This window comes from Sceloporus occidentalis, unplaced genomic scaffold, assembly GCF_023333645.1.
Source record: "Sceloporus occidentalis isolate IW3139 unplaced genomic scaffold, rSceOcc1.0.p SCAF_6, whole genome shotgun sequence".
Lineage (NCBI taxonomy): Eukaryota > Metazoa > Chordata > Lepidosauria > Squamata > Phrynosomatidae > Sceloporus > Sceloporus occidentalis.
The window spans coordinates 22,179,175-22,194,407 of NW_028316986.1; the positions used below are offsets into that span (position 1 = coordinate 22,179,175).

The following is a 15,233-nucleotide window of genomic DNA, read 5'->3' on the forward strand; positions in this document are numbered from 1 at the left end:
AGATGATCACATTACAGATGGATACAGTCAATCAAGAAAGCCACAGTCAAGAGTTTGCAAGACCTGAGCAGAGATGTGATAGTGTGATTTGTAGGTCTCTCATTCATAGAGCTGAAGTTGGCTTCACAGCAGTTAACAATAAATCAATTGCTTCCATACAGTAAGTTTAAATGCCAAGGAGTCTTTTGAGAACAGAATTGGTATCACTTGATAATGAAATATACACTATAATGGTGGCTAGAATGCTGTCTTTAAACCATTATGTCCCGGAGTTCAAATTTCTGCTCAGCTATAAAAATAGGGGGTCAAAGGATGACTTTGGGCAGACTCTCCATAGCCACCCTTGTGTACCTTACACAAATGCTGTAATGGGTTTTTAAAAAAGGAGATAACCTATTATGACTGTACATGGAAGGACAGCAGGATAAATATAAAACAAATGCAAAAAAGATACTAAACCACAATAGATTAGGCAGATCTCTTTTGGAAGTATATTCACAGAAGGGATATTACTCTAGAGAAAGCTCTGCTTTACCACTTCATTGTTTTTGTGTTTTAATTAAAAGAAGGAATGAGCAAACAATAGCCTTCCAGATATCGTTGTACTGCAGCTCTTATCTATTTAGAATGAATGGTGAGGGACTGTGGGAGTTGTAGACTGAACCCTTGGTATGCGCTAGAGTTTGGTTCCAGGAACTCCCGGGGATACCAAAACTCATGGATGCTCAAATTCCATTAAATACAATGGCATAGTAACATAGTGTCCCTTATATAAAATGAGAAAATCAAGGTTTGCATTTTTAGTATTTATGTATTTAATATTTTCAAGCCATAGATAGTTGAATCTGTGGATAAAGAGGGACAACAGTGAACAATGTGCAGAGAGCCACAAGTGTAGCATTCCTAGACTACAGACTATCACAAAATATAAAGTCTCTCACTCTATCCACCATTTCAAGATGTTCAAAATTTATTGTCCAAACAGGAATGCTGGTGGATATACACATTACATACTGCTTACCCTCATGCCTTGAATGAAAAGCAAGATCTAAGTTGTTTTCTTTAAGAATACCAATGTTAGTATAGAAGCTTTACCTTTAATTTACCTTCTTGCCTTTCCTGCCTAATTCCCCTGTTTAACAGGTGGCAAACATCATCAATTAGAATTTTCATTTATTCACCTCCTCTCCTGGGTTTACTACATGCCATTCCATGCTGGGAGAGCTGTAGCCACAGTGGCGTAGGCATTTTGTATTACTGCAATGATGTAAGTAGTTTGAATCTTTATGTTATACTGTTGGTATATGAAGCTATTATTTTTGTACCACTAATATGGTTTATATGCATAAATGTTTATATTTTATATTGTCACAAGGATGTAGCTGAAGAAATCTACCGAAGATGAAGCAGAGACTAGAACTTCCCAGGGTCTCTCATTCTACTACTCCTACTCTTTGATTTATTATTCATCCAATCCACACTGCTTATCTTCTACATGGAATGTCCAGCAATCAGGAATTTGGAGTTTTTCATTAATGGGGAATAAATGACTTTTTAAGAATCCACAGACTCCCCAAGACAGTTTTACAATCTAGTATTTTTGTTGGGTACTTCCCTATAGACTCTTTTACAATATTAGTTCCATGAATATTGTTCACTTTTGTTCTTAACATGTGTATTGGATGCTTATGGTCATCTCACCAATGCCATTGCCACTGAGAAAGGCATCAAGCAAAGTTTTAGCTTCACTCCTGTTCAACTTTTACATCAATGATATGGTGGGTCATCTCAACAATACAAACCTCCATTCTCCAAAACTAGAGGGAAGGCATATCTCAGCTCTGTTTTATGCAGATGATGCAGCAGTACTTTCAAGAACCCCCACTGGCCTAAAAAGAGCACTAAGGCCCCATACAGACAGGCCAAAATAAAGCTGCTTCAGGTCACATTGAAGGTATGCTATTTAAATGATGCATGCGTTCTAAGAGTCTGGAAGCCTCACCAAAGCCATGCCCCAGTCCTTAGGGCTGGATCGAGGCTTTGGCATAGCTTCTGGACTCTTAGGACGCATGCATCATTTAAACAGCATACCTCCAATGTGACTCGAAGCAGCTTTATTTTGGCTTGTCTGTATGGGGCCAAGAACACTAACACAGTACTGCAGAGAGGATCAGCTAGAACTCAACTATCAAAAAACTAAAATCAAGGCATCTGCTAAAAGGACCAAGAACCATAACTGGAATACAGATGGCCACAAGATCGAACAGGCCTCCTGGTTTAAATAACTGGGAGTAACTTTTCACACTACTGGTAATAGGAAAGCACATGGGGACTATGGTGCTGATAATGCGTGGAGGAGCTCAACAGCCATCCTCAAATTTCTTACAACAAGAGGAGGACACAATATAGCAACACTCAACTTTTCAAAGCCAAATCAGTTGCACAACTGCTTTAAGGATCCCAACCGGGACCTCTCTCCAACTCTGCACCATTAGAACTTGTGCAATCCACATTTCTAAGATTAGCATTCCAAGCACCAAAATGTCTTTCTAAAACAACTCTGACACAGGAGTCAGGCTTTAGGAAAATGGTGGCCAGAGTGTGGGTGACCATACTCAGTTACTGGCTCAAGACTATCCTTCTTCCCCACAGGCCATGCTCCACTTACCCTGACTGATGAGTTCCAGTCTACATGGAAACACAGTGATGACTAAAATTTCTTCACTGGGCTTTTTTTACAGATCTTTTGCTCACATGGGATATGGAAAGGCTAAAGCCATCAAACAACGGGTGATAGATATAGAGCGACAGCTACACCTACCTAACACCCCAACCTTTTTTGCTAATGACTACAATAGATACAGTCGGCCCTTCTTATACACGGATTTTTTATACACGGATTTAAGCATACACGGTTTGAAAATGTTCCAAAAAAGTATAAATTTACCTTGACGTTCCATTTTTTATTAGGGACACCATTTTGCTATGTCATTATACTTAATGGGACTTGAGCATACACGGATTTTGTTATACACGGGGGATCTTGGAACCAAACCCCAGTGTATAACAAGGATCCACTGTACTTGCCCTCACCTATGGCATACTTAGCAAAACGCGAAGTACTGAAACACTGGAGAACTTTTACTTTTGAACCATTTAATTATTATCCCCTTTGGATTCCCAGTGACTGGGCGGCATATAAATAAATCCTATTATCATTATTCTGCGTAACTGCGGTTAAAATATGTCAGGCAATGACTAATGTAGTAGACTAGTACCAATCTTGCCCTGCCACACTGGATTTTAAAAGGCTATTTTAAATACTGTTTTAACCTGTGTTTTTTACCTTGTTTTTACTTTCTTTTATTCTGTATTCAGTTTTTACCTGTGCTGGTCTATGACGGTAATACAGATGAACTGAACTGAACTTAACAAAATTAAGCAGTGTCCTTTTACAACCAGCTACAGTACTTACATTTTTTCTGTTCCCCTGCAACTGATTGCCTGTTCAGAATTAGCTGGATTCTAGAAAAGACAGAAAGTTCAGATTGAGGATCCTTCTAACACAAAACTGACTGATGTCTACAGTTTTTCAGAAGAGGAGACAAAGGGCATATTCACACATTACATTAAGTCTACACTGGCCAATAACCCCTGCTGCACAGGGAGCAGCTCAACAGACAGACATTTCTTCAATAACTTGTATAGCATGGAGGTGGACACCTGTGGTTCTCCAGATGTTTTTGGATTCCAGTTGCCATGATCCATCACTCCTGGCTATGCTTAGTAGAACAGCTAGCTGTCAAAATCAAACTACAGCTGGGTCACAGTTGAACATCCTGGTTTAGTGGTATGCCCAAATCCAGCAAAAGCTTGTATATGACTTGTTTAACTCAAGATAAGCCATGGATTACTTGCTAAAGGAGATAAACCAGAGTTCCAGCTCCTGCATTCAAACACCAAAGGAACCACAGACAGAAGGTCATGATTTGTTTCAATGATCCTGTTTGCAAGGGAAACAATTTGGGGGAAATAAAATAAACAATAAAATCTTCCTGAAGATGCAATTCCTAATTTAAGTCCATTAGCCTTCTAGCAATTATTTGGGCAAGAAGGATCTTGATATATGCTTATAATATTAAACAACAGACCAATGAAATACTTATTAAGTGATATTAAAAAATAGAATAAGAACATTTTCATCTAAAAGAAATGTTTTCATCACAATCACATCAGCATCACAGATGGCCTGCCTGCATCTGATAGAGCTTGGAAGTGTTATTTGGGAGGAAGACTATAATCCACAGAATTCCTGGGTTTCTAGCTGGAGGAACAATATACCAAAAAAGGAACTTTTCCAACCTCTGCTCCATCATTTTTTATATCTGAGCCTTCAATGAAGAAGGGTTAAAGAATCAATATGAAATTGAAGGCTTTCACGGCCAGCATCCATAGTTTTTTGTGGAGTTTTCAGGCTATGAGGTCATGTTCTAGAAGAGTTTATTCCTGACATTTTGCCAGCAGCTGTGGCTGGCATCTTCAGAGAATGCTGGCACGGAAGAGAGTGGGGTATATATACTGTTGGTTGAGAGGAAGCGATTTACATGTTAATCTGTGTTAGTCTGGTTTGTGACCTTGCCATTTAACAACAATACACATGTATAAATCTAGAACATGGCCTCATAGCCTGAAAAAAAAACCCAAAAAACTATGTTAAATGATCAATTGGATTCTCCTACTTCATCCGATTTTCTTATGTGTAACAGTAGCTGCTTTTTTTACATACCTGATTTTGGTAGATACAGGCTGGGTCAGCTGTAGAAGCCATCTGATTGGACATCTGAGGGTTAAGTGGCTGCAGGACACCAACTGCAGAAAAATATACCAATAGATAAATAAATATGGGTCTTGATTAATTAGATATAAGCAGCAATTGATAAAGAATGAATAAAGGGTTTTTTTTTAAAAGATACAGAGATAACATCTTAAATCATCTCCACAGGAAAATATTTTCCTTTTCATTTTTTCACATTCAAACTTTCAGTATACAACAGAAAAGAACAATACCACTTCAATCAAGTAGAGTTTCAGATTGCTATCTTATCTTGCTCATTTACAACACACTGAGACAAAAAAAAACTTCAAAAAGAGACAAGCTTCTCCCTAGCAAAATGCCACCCTTATGTATTGTATATACTCGTCTATAAGTCGAGAAGTTTATGCCCCAAAATTGACCCAACAATTTTAGGCAGACTTCAGTACATCAGTAGTGCTTAGAAAGGTCCTAAAGCAAGCAAACCTGATGCCCCAATCTCCACTGAACACCAATTCCTCCTCCCTCCAGTTTGTTTTGCTTCCTATTAGAAAAACTCCCTATTTAAATCCACTTGCTTCTTTCTCTGGTCCCTTTTGCAAGACCTGGCTTCCTGTGAAAAAACGGTATTGTGTGTGATAATCCTTTGCGCAGTTACTCACCTTTTTTGCTTTATTTGTGGGATGCTTTAAATGCACTTTAATCTCTCTTTAATGCCGAAATTAGCTCCAGAGTGATAAACTCCTAGGAAAGCTTATGCAATAACTTCTTTCCAGAGTTAGTCTCCAAGGTGCTCCACCCCCGGCTTTGTCCCCCCAGTCGCCTGAGGGACAGCAACCCGGCCCCCGGCTCAAAAAGGTTGCCTACCCCTGGTCTAATTGTTCTGTTGGATTATGTATATATTATTATATTGTGCTATGTATTTTTATTTCTTTTATTGTAACTTGCCTTGATCCATAGGGACAGGCGAGCTAAAAATAATAATAATTATTATTATTATAAAATTTTATTTTCACAACAAACCAAGCCTGAACTTTAAGGAACACCTGAACTGTAAGAAACCACTTTTGTCAATTAAGGAGGGGTAGGCAAAAACAATGTAAAAAACCAGAAGCATTAACAAAACAAAAAAATTACTTAATCTCTTCTACTTCTCCACAGTGTCAAGCAGACATAAAGCATTTACGTTCATGAAAAGAGCTGAGAAAAAGAAAACTAGGACCATGACTTGCAATCATCTGACACTGTGTATAGTTCTACGTAAGTCTTCCTCTTATATATATATATTTTAGAAATAATTCTAAATAATGAATATATGAACTTAAAATATTTAAGACAAAGTGTCCTTCATTTATCATTCTAAAAGAAAATATCCCATAAGGCATTTGTTCAACTTTTGTTCACAAATATTCAGTTTCCACCCATGCTTTCACATCTCGATTCCCGCCGCTCCTGTTTTGATCTGTAGTCCCCATACATTATAAAGGGTGTCGTCCAAAATAGCTAGATTGAAGGTCAAAGATTTCCCTACCAACACACACATGCTGCAAATTGTCCAGGAAATCCAGTGCAATTTTAGAAAGAATTTCTTTCCTAATCCTATCTCCTTCAAACCATCAACTTCCACTACTGTGTACAGAATGCATGTTTAAAGAAGCCAATGAATACTGACTGTCACAAATCAGATCTCCAGTCATAAACATGTAGGTCTCCCCAGTATCAGGATCAAGGGGAAAGTATCTTAGGCATGCAGAAAATTCAGTGGTCTCCTATGTATGTGAGAACTGTCACTGCAAGACATCCATGTCCATTAGGGGATGTGCAGAGAACAGACGCACAACGTACCAGCTTTAAAATACCTAGGTTGTTGATCTGCTTATCTGGCTTCAAGGAGGACATGGACAGCACTTTTAGTCAGTAAGACTTTACTGGCAGCAAGGCAAAGCATAACGGTTACAGGTTCCAATTTAATACAAGCACACAAGGTTACTTTGATTCCTGCCCTCGCTCTTTCCTCAGAGTGAGTGCAGCCACGTCAGACACATAACAACTATGCCTACCTGCTTCTTCTGTTTCTTTTTGCACCTAGAAAAACTTACTACAAGATCTATATACTGTAACAAACTCAATGTGACTGCTGAAAAAGAAATCAAATCAAAGAAAACCCTCACTACTTTAAGATAGCTTTGTTTCAGTACTTTCTTTTAAGTTTACTTTTCAAGAAATTTTGAATATTTACAGCTCAACATTGTAACATATTTACAGGACAGAATTAGACTCACCTTGATTTGGAATCTGGTTCTGGGACAAGTAACTCTGTAACAGCCTAGGTTGAAGAGAGCAGACAATGACTTTTAAAAAGAGGCAAAAAAACCCATACACTTTTGTGTGAAATAAAATTTGAGACATTTAACACAAATAAAACTTTATTAATTACAGATTGTCAGAAGGCAGCTTACGAGCATGTCACCAATGTTAAGAAACCAAGGGCATTGTGTAGCCTGTCACATCAAAATTTATCAAATCTCTTGCATACTCAAGTTATCAGCTTAGTCAAGCATCACACACACACACACACAACTTGTCAATCACTATATCAAAGTTTTCAACTATTATATCCCATTTTCAGTCTCACCACTGTCACAAACCAGAGCCTGGAAAAGTTACTTTTTGGTCCAAAACACACTGCAGAAATAATCCAGTTTGAGACTGCTTTAAATGGCCCTTGTGGTCTCTTCCAACTCTACGATTCTATGAACTGCTCAGGCGTAGTGCTTGGGAATCCTGTGGACTGTAGTTTATTGTGGCACCAGAGCTCACTGACAGAAAAGGCTAAATGTCTCACAAAACTACAGTTCCTAGAATTCCCTAGCATTGAGCCAGGGCAGTTAAAAGGATCTCATAACTGGATTATTTCTGCAGTGTGTTTTGGAGCTTTGATTAAAACTCTGAGAATTCCCCAGCCTGATCAAAATAAACACTGCAGAAATAATCCGGTTTGACACTTTAACTGCCATGGCTCAATGGTATGGAATTCTGGGAACTGTAGTTTGTTGTGGCACCAGTGAAGTGCCTGGGAACAGAGCTATACAGTATAAGCAGGCCATATGATTACTGTATACAATTGTCTATAAGTCTAAAAATGTATGCCCAAAAATTGACCCCAAAATCCCATTTCAACTTATTTATGGGTCACTATGGTAATGTGATAGCAGCTCTTTCAGATTTCTCAATGCCGTGGGAAGAGAAGTTTACTAAGAAAGAGCCAAGCAAAAAGTCCTGGATGATGGATTGATATTGCTGTTTGTTTAAGAGGCCCTCTTCTGCCTGAGCATCTGGCTAAAACAAAAGCTGAAATAATGAAGCACAAAGCCTCAATAAGTGTCTCTCTTACCATACGCACACATACACACACTGAAGAAGCCTCTAAGTTTTACCTTTGACCTATCCATGGGTCATGGCAAAATCTCTAATTTTGGCCCCAAAATCTGACCTCGACTTATACATGAGATCAGTTTATAGTTGAGTATATACGATATATAGCCTGTGAATAGTAATGGAAATGGTGATGAAGTGACTAGTTGTCATTGGTAGACAAAGGCAAGAAGATGTTGTCTAAAGCTAAGGTGGGTAGATAACAATATGAATGGTGTGCAAAGGGATTTTGTAGCACCTTTGATATTAACCAAAAGAAAGAAGTTGGTAGCATAGCTTTTGCAGAACTGGGCATGCATCTGAGGAAGTAGACTCAAGTAGCTCATGCTACCAACTTCTTTCAGTTAGTCTCAAAGGTGCTACAAGATCCCTTTGCATACTGATTTTCCAGACTATCACAGCTATGTCTTTGAATGCCACCATATGAATGGTGGTGGGAGACAATGGAGTAATAATGATGACAATGATGATGATAATAATAATAATAATAATAATAATAATAATAATACAAAGAGCCAGCATAGTATAGTGGCTTGAGTGATGAACTACAACTCTGGAGATCAGGGATCATTCCATGCTTGAGTGTAAAAACCCACCTGTTACCTTGGACAAGTCATAGGGCCGAAACAGACACCCCTGAAGGGGTGGCTTCAAGCTGCCCCAGAGAAAGGCAGATTGGGGCTACAGCAGCCACATGCAGCCCTGATCTGGCATTTTACCAGCCCAGAAAGAAGTGGCAGAAAGCCATTGCTTTCCCATCGCCATCACAGTTTTGCATTGCTCTTGCAGCGTATAAACACCGCACTGATGAAGCACCACAAAGCTGTCTGTCATGTGGTCGGGTAGGTGGCTTCACGGCAGCTTCCGGCTGGCTTGGGGCTGTGTGTCATCTAAATGACATGCTCCCAAGCTGCCGCAAAGGGGCCGTCTGTTTCATCCCATAGTCTTCCAGCCTCAGAGGATGGCAATGGCAAACCTCTGAAAGAAATTGCCAAGAAAACCCTATGATAGGCCTTAGGCTTGTCATAAGTCAAATATGACTTGGAGGCACACAATAACAATAACAACCAAACGGCCACATGTTCAGATGGCCCCACACTCCTGGCAGAACAGTTATCAATCACATAGGACAGACATAGATATACAGTTGTCCCTCTATATTCGCTAGGGTTAGGGGAACAAGACCCCCATGAATATGGAAAAACCGCAAATAACAAAAACACTGTTTTTACCTGAGAGGACACCTCTCTAGGAATCTCTAGGTCCTCCAGTGCAACTCTGTGGTCAATGTCCAACATACACTGACCATAGAATGGCACTGGAGTAGCTACAAATGGTCTTTCAGTGCAACTTTTAGTTAAAGTTGACCACAGAGTTGCACTGGAGGACCTAGACAGTCCTAGAGAGAACATATTAATGAAATCCGTGAATAATCAAAGCCGCAAATATGGAGGGATGACTGTACCTGTATTGCTGATGTAGTTTTTCAACTGGCTGTGCTCCATTGTGAATACCCTTCTGAATAACAGAGCTTGCAAGAGACAAATTTCCTTGCACGTGGAGTTGCTTGGACCAAGCAATGTACAGAAAAGAGGACTTGTTGCCAATTCCTTGATTGTAAATGTAGTCAAAAAACTGACTTGGCTCATCAATAAAGTTGGCCTAATGAAGACACGGGCAGAGATAAATACATTAATACACTTGTATAGGGGAAAAGGGAAATAAAAGGGATTAAAATTTATATTGTAAGCCACCTAGAGTCCCATTTTTGGAAGAAAAATGGGGTAAAAACCAAATAAAAAATAAATAGCAGTAACTGTTTTAAATCAGGAAGAAGAAAGAATCCAGGAGTATCCTGAAAAAGGATATTGTACATTGGAAAGGGTGCCCAAACAGGCAACTAAGAGAATCCAATGGCTTGACTCAGTATACATTATTTTTTTGCATTAAGGAGAAATAGTGCAAATAGCAATGGGGTGTGTATGCTAAAACATTAACCTGCTAGGGCTTAACAACAGGCCCTCTGATGTTAATATCAGAGTAATAAGGATTTTAATTTATTCAAAGAGACATATACTAAGGGGGATGACTTTTGACTCAAATAATATCTCCACGTCACCTGTAAAAGCTACTGCACCCTACTTCCACACCGTGAAATTGAACTTGCTTTAAACACAAAACATTTAACATTTAATCAAATTAACTGGACACCCACTTAATATTAATAAACAATACTCCACCATCTTATTGTGAATTCAAGATCTATATCCACATAATTCCATAATTTAGGACAGTTTGCCTCCAACCATAAACAATAGCTGTTGCTTCTACCTCATGTACGTACAAATTTCACACAGCAGTTGATGAACCTGGTGTCATGGTGGTACCTCTCGTCATTTAAAAATATTTTCATGAGTCGCTCCAATAAACGCAATAGGTAGTTTTGCCTCCCTTCTGCTTCTGACTGTTCTTCTACCCACTGCAGATACCTACATCAAGATGAGTCAATCAGCTTTGTGTCTATATGGCAAGTTTAGAATCTGGAAAAAATGGACTAGAGTCATAGAAAAGACTAACCTATACCAAAGATCAAGAGGGTCATCGCCTTTATAATTTTGTATATGAGCTTCATAGAGCCTGTAGGGAGAAAAATTAGATAAAGTCTTATACTATTTGCATTGATCAAAAGTCAGCTATTTTAGCATTACTGTACAAGCACACTTCAGTTAACAAACCATCTGCTAAATAAGCTCCTTTTTACCAAATTTGTTTATGTCCACCCAGCACTGGGGATTTTTTCCCTTCATTTCGTGTCATTTCAAATCTGTGTATTCTTTTTCAAATGCCATTTGTACTGATAGCTTTTACTCCTCTTTCTACTTGGGTTTTTTCTTCAATAAAATGGTTATTAAAAAGCATTGGGAAGAAGCACAGGTTTGTAATGTCAGGTTGCAGGAACGAGCGTGACTGCAGTCAACAATGGAATAAAATTTGACCTGGGAAAGAATGGGAATCTACTCTACTATAGTTGTGTCTTTCCTACCTGCACCAATGTGGTAGCCATCCAAATGTTGCTAACTAGAGCTTTTATAACCTGTAAGTATGATAGCTATGGATGATAAGAGTTACAAGCCCTTCATAGAATCATAGAATAATAGAGTTGGAAGAGACTACAAGGGCCATCCAGTGCAACCCCCTGCCATGCAGAAAATCACAATCAAAGCATCCCCAACAGATGACCATTCAGCCTCTGTTTAAAGACCTCCAAGGAGGGAGACTCCACTACACACCAAGGGAGTGTGTTCCACTGTCGAACAGCCCTTACTGTCAGGAAGTTCCTCCTAATGTTGAGGCGGAATCTCTTTTCCTGGAGCTTGCATCCATTGCTCTGGGTCCTAGTCTCTGGAGCAGCAGAAAATAAGCTAGCTCCCTCCTCAATATGACATCCCTTCAAGTATTTAAACAGGGCTATCATATTACCCCTTAATCTTCTCTTCTCCAGGGTAAACATCCCCAGCTCCTTAAGTCGTTCCTCATAGGACATGGTTTCCAGACCCTTCACCATTTTAGTCGCCCTCCTTTGGGCACGCTCCAGTTTCTCAACATCCTTTTTAAATTGTGGTGCCCAGAACTAGACACAATATTCCAGGTGGGGCCTGACCAGAGCAGAATAGAGTGGCACTATTACTTCTCTTGATCTAGACACTATACTTTTATTGATGCAGCCTAAAATTGCATTGGCCTTTTCAGCTGCCACATCACACTGTTCATTCATGTTCAACTTGTGGTCTACTTGGACTCCCAGATCCCTTTCACACGTAGTTTCATTCAGCCAGGTGTCCTCCATCCTATATCTGTGCATTTTATTTTTCCGCCCTAAGTGCAATACCTTACATTTCTCTGTGTTGAATTTCATTTTGTTAGCTTTGGCCCAGCTTTCTAGTCTATTCAGATCATTTTGAATGTTGATCCTGTCCCCTGGAGTATTAGCTATTCCTCCTAATTTGGTGTCATCTGCAAATTTGATAAGTATGCCCCAATTCTGTCATCCAGCTCATTGATAAAGATGTTGAATAGCACTGGGCCCAGGAGAGAGCCCTGTGGGACCCCACTGGTCACTTCTCTCCAGGATGAAAAGGAGCCATTGTTCAGCACCCTTCCAGATAAGGAAGACTCGACCCGTACTTAACATTTATTACAGTACGGCAGAATATTTAAAAATCAACAAAATAGGACACCATTAAAAGCCCGTTAAGAATCAATTCTGAATGCCTGGCAGAACTGAAAAATATTCACCTGGCAAAAGAGAGCAAGGAGGGGGGCCATCCTAGCCTTCCTAGGGGCCCTCTCCCCCCTCAAAAAGGCCATAAGACCCTAAGGTTGTCGTGGGGTTTTCTTGGAAGGATTTGCTCAGAGGTGTTTTCGCCATTGCCTTCCCCTGAGGCTGAGAGAGTGTGACTTCCCCAAGGCCACCCAGTGGGTTTCCATGGCCAAGCGAGGAACCGAATCCTGGGCTCCAGAGTCATAATCCAGCACTCGACCCACTCATTTCGGGCCTATGGGGACCCTAAAGAGGAACCTTGGCAGAACAACCAACATTCTGGAAGCTATAGTGCCCAATACAGCCTCCAGGAATTCAGGGAGCTGTAGTACCAAATACAACTCACTGAGGTTATGGGAGCTGTAGTGCCAAGTACTCAAAGTTCTGGGAGCTATAGTGCCAAATACAACTCTCAAAGTTATGGGAGCTGTAGTGCCAAGTACAACGCTGGGCAAAACCGGGGCCCATCCCCTCCAGGGGAAACCGGGGGCGCCTGCCTTTACTCACTGCGCGCGCCCCGCCGAGGGCTCCATGGCGACCGAAGAGGGAAGGCGACCCTTCCTCCTCCGAAGGCTGAGCCCACCGCAATGGCAGGAAACGGACTGGAAAAATTCAAACTCCCCGCGCAGCCGCAGATAGGGCCCCGACTTGCTCGGGATTGGCTGGCGTCCCTTAAAGAAGAGCCAATCGAGCGTCGGCACGGTGACGTCACCGAAGCTCCTGGCAAAAGGCACAGAGAGCAAAGAGGTAAGGCGAGGAAAAAAGGGGACGCGCTCCACTTCCGGTTTCCAGGAGGAAACGCCGCCATTTGCGGGACATCACACAGATCCCATCATTAACCTATCATTTAAGCAACACTGGGAGGCATTTTGCATTAACCAAAGTTTGCGTTATTACACTGCCACTTTAATGGTGGGTTAATGGTGAAATCAATGCTACGACTTTAAAGCCTTTCATGTTATCGCAGTTATGGACAGGTTAAGAATGGGATAAGGATGCAGGGACTATCCTGTCCCTATCCTGTCTGTGTGTGATAATTTCCTATGACTCTGGAGATCAGGGGGGTGAATCAGAGCTCAGCCACTGAAACCCACTGGTTGATCTTGGGTGAGTCACGCTTTCTCAGTCCCAGAGGATAGCAATGGCAAACCCCCTCTGAAGAAACTTGCAAGAAACCCCCAAGATAGGTTCACCTTAGGATCCCCGTAAGTCGGAAACAACTTGAAGGCCCTCAGAAACAACAACGACAAATGCCACAGCCCATTTCTTCCCAAAAGCAGGTGTTCGAGAAGCAGTGGTGTCACCATGCCCTTAGGGCATCACCTCATGCAGCCCACACACCCCTGATGATTCCACTGCACAGTATCCTCAGTGCTTTTCTCCAGCAGTACATCTCAAATTAATGTATTTTCTTCTTATCCATTTTCTTCACTGTCCATCTCTCACATCCATACATGGTGATGGGGAATACAATGGCTTGAGTGATCCTCACTTTAGTGTTCAGTTGTATATCTTTACTGTTTAGGATCTTATCTAGTTTTTTCATCTCTGTCCTTTCCATTCCTAGACATCATCTGATTGCTTGACTGAAGTCTCCATCCATTCTTATCAATGTTAGATCCAAGGCATGGGAAATCTTTAAATATTTCGATTTCCTCATAATCTAGGTTGAATTTATGTAGATCCTCCATGGCCATTTTTCCCCTTTATGTTCAGCATTAAACCTGCCTGCACTTTCTTCTTTGACTTTCCTTAGTAATTTTTCCAAGTCTGTGATATTGTCTGCTAGTATGGTGGCATCCACATATCTTATATTGTTGATGTTTCTTATTCCTATCTTCACTCCTTTTACAGAGTCTAAACCTGTTCTTCGTATGTTATTTTCTGCATGCAAGTTGAACATTAGGGTGACAGAATGCAGCCTTGTTCCCTTTGCCAGTTGGGAATCAATTGTTTCTCCATATTTTGTTCTAACAGTTGCGTCTTGCCCTGACATGGGAATGCCACCGCATCTGACAGTCCTGATGAGAAATTTGTACAAAGCACATGCTGATTTTCTTCTGGAATTCCTTGGTGCACTCCACTAGGCATTGTGTGTTTGCAATGTGATCCCTAGTGCCTCTTCATTACCTGAACCCAACTTGCAACACTGGGATTTCTCCTTGTATGATTGGAGTCTCTGTTGCAGAATTTTGAGCATACTTTTGCTTGTGTGGGAAATTAATGATAGCAGCCTATAGTTGCTCTAGTTTTTTGTGTCTTCTTTTTTGTGGATGGGGATGTAGATTGATCATTTCGAGTCTGTTCGACACTGTTCTGTTTCCATATTTTTTGACATATATCCCATATATTAGTTAACACTAGAGCTGATTCTGTTTATGTGGATTATTGCAGTTCAAGTGGAATATCATCTGTTGCTGGTGATTTACTTTTACCATTTCTCTTATTGCAGTTTCCACCTTACTTTTCAGAATTTGGTTTAAATTCACAGTATGTTTTCACATATGCTCTACTAAGCATATAAACTGGTGAGTTTAGGAAATTGCCTTGCTTTCGACCAAATGGATACTAGACCATTGATGCTTATGCCACAAGACATTTGATACAGTTTTAAAAACAGAGTCATCTGAGCCATTAGGCTGAGAGAAGAAGGTGGGGCACCAT

General features: G+C 40.4%; 1 protein-coding gene across 3 annotated transcripts in view; it reads right to left on the minus strand.

The window, feature by feature from the left end:
• LOC149310490 (mitotic checkpoint serine/threonine-protein kinase BUB1-like) overlaps nt 1-13,158 on the minus strand; it is a 45,814-nt gene extending 32,656 nt beyond the window's left edge. For 2 of the 3 annotated variants that reach the window (XM_089529056.1, XM_089529055.1), the window contains exons 1-7: nt 13,077-13,158; nt 10,826-10,885; nt 10,593-10,737; nt 9,714-9,910; nt 7,096-7,139; nt 4,787-4,869; nt 3,476-3,525 (exon numbers count right to left, since the gene is read on the minus strand). In XM_089529056.1, the coding sequence (XP_089385182.1) occupies nt 3,476-3,525; nt 4,787-4,869; nt 7,096-7,139; nt 9,714-9,910; nt 10,593-10,737; nt 10,826-10,885; nt 13,077-13,102 (605 nt within the window). In that variant the 5' untranslated portion in view covers nt 13,103-13,158. The remainder of the gene's footprint in view (nt 1-3,475; nt 3,526-4,786; nt 4,870-7,095; nt 7,140-9,713; nt 9,911-10,592; nt 10,738-10,825; nt 10,886-13,076) is intronic. The other variant, XM_089529057.1, reaches the window with a different exon arrangement.
• Nucleotides 13,159-15,233: the final 2,075 nt, after the last annotated feature.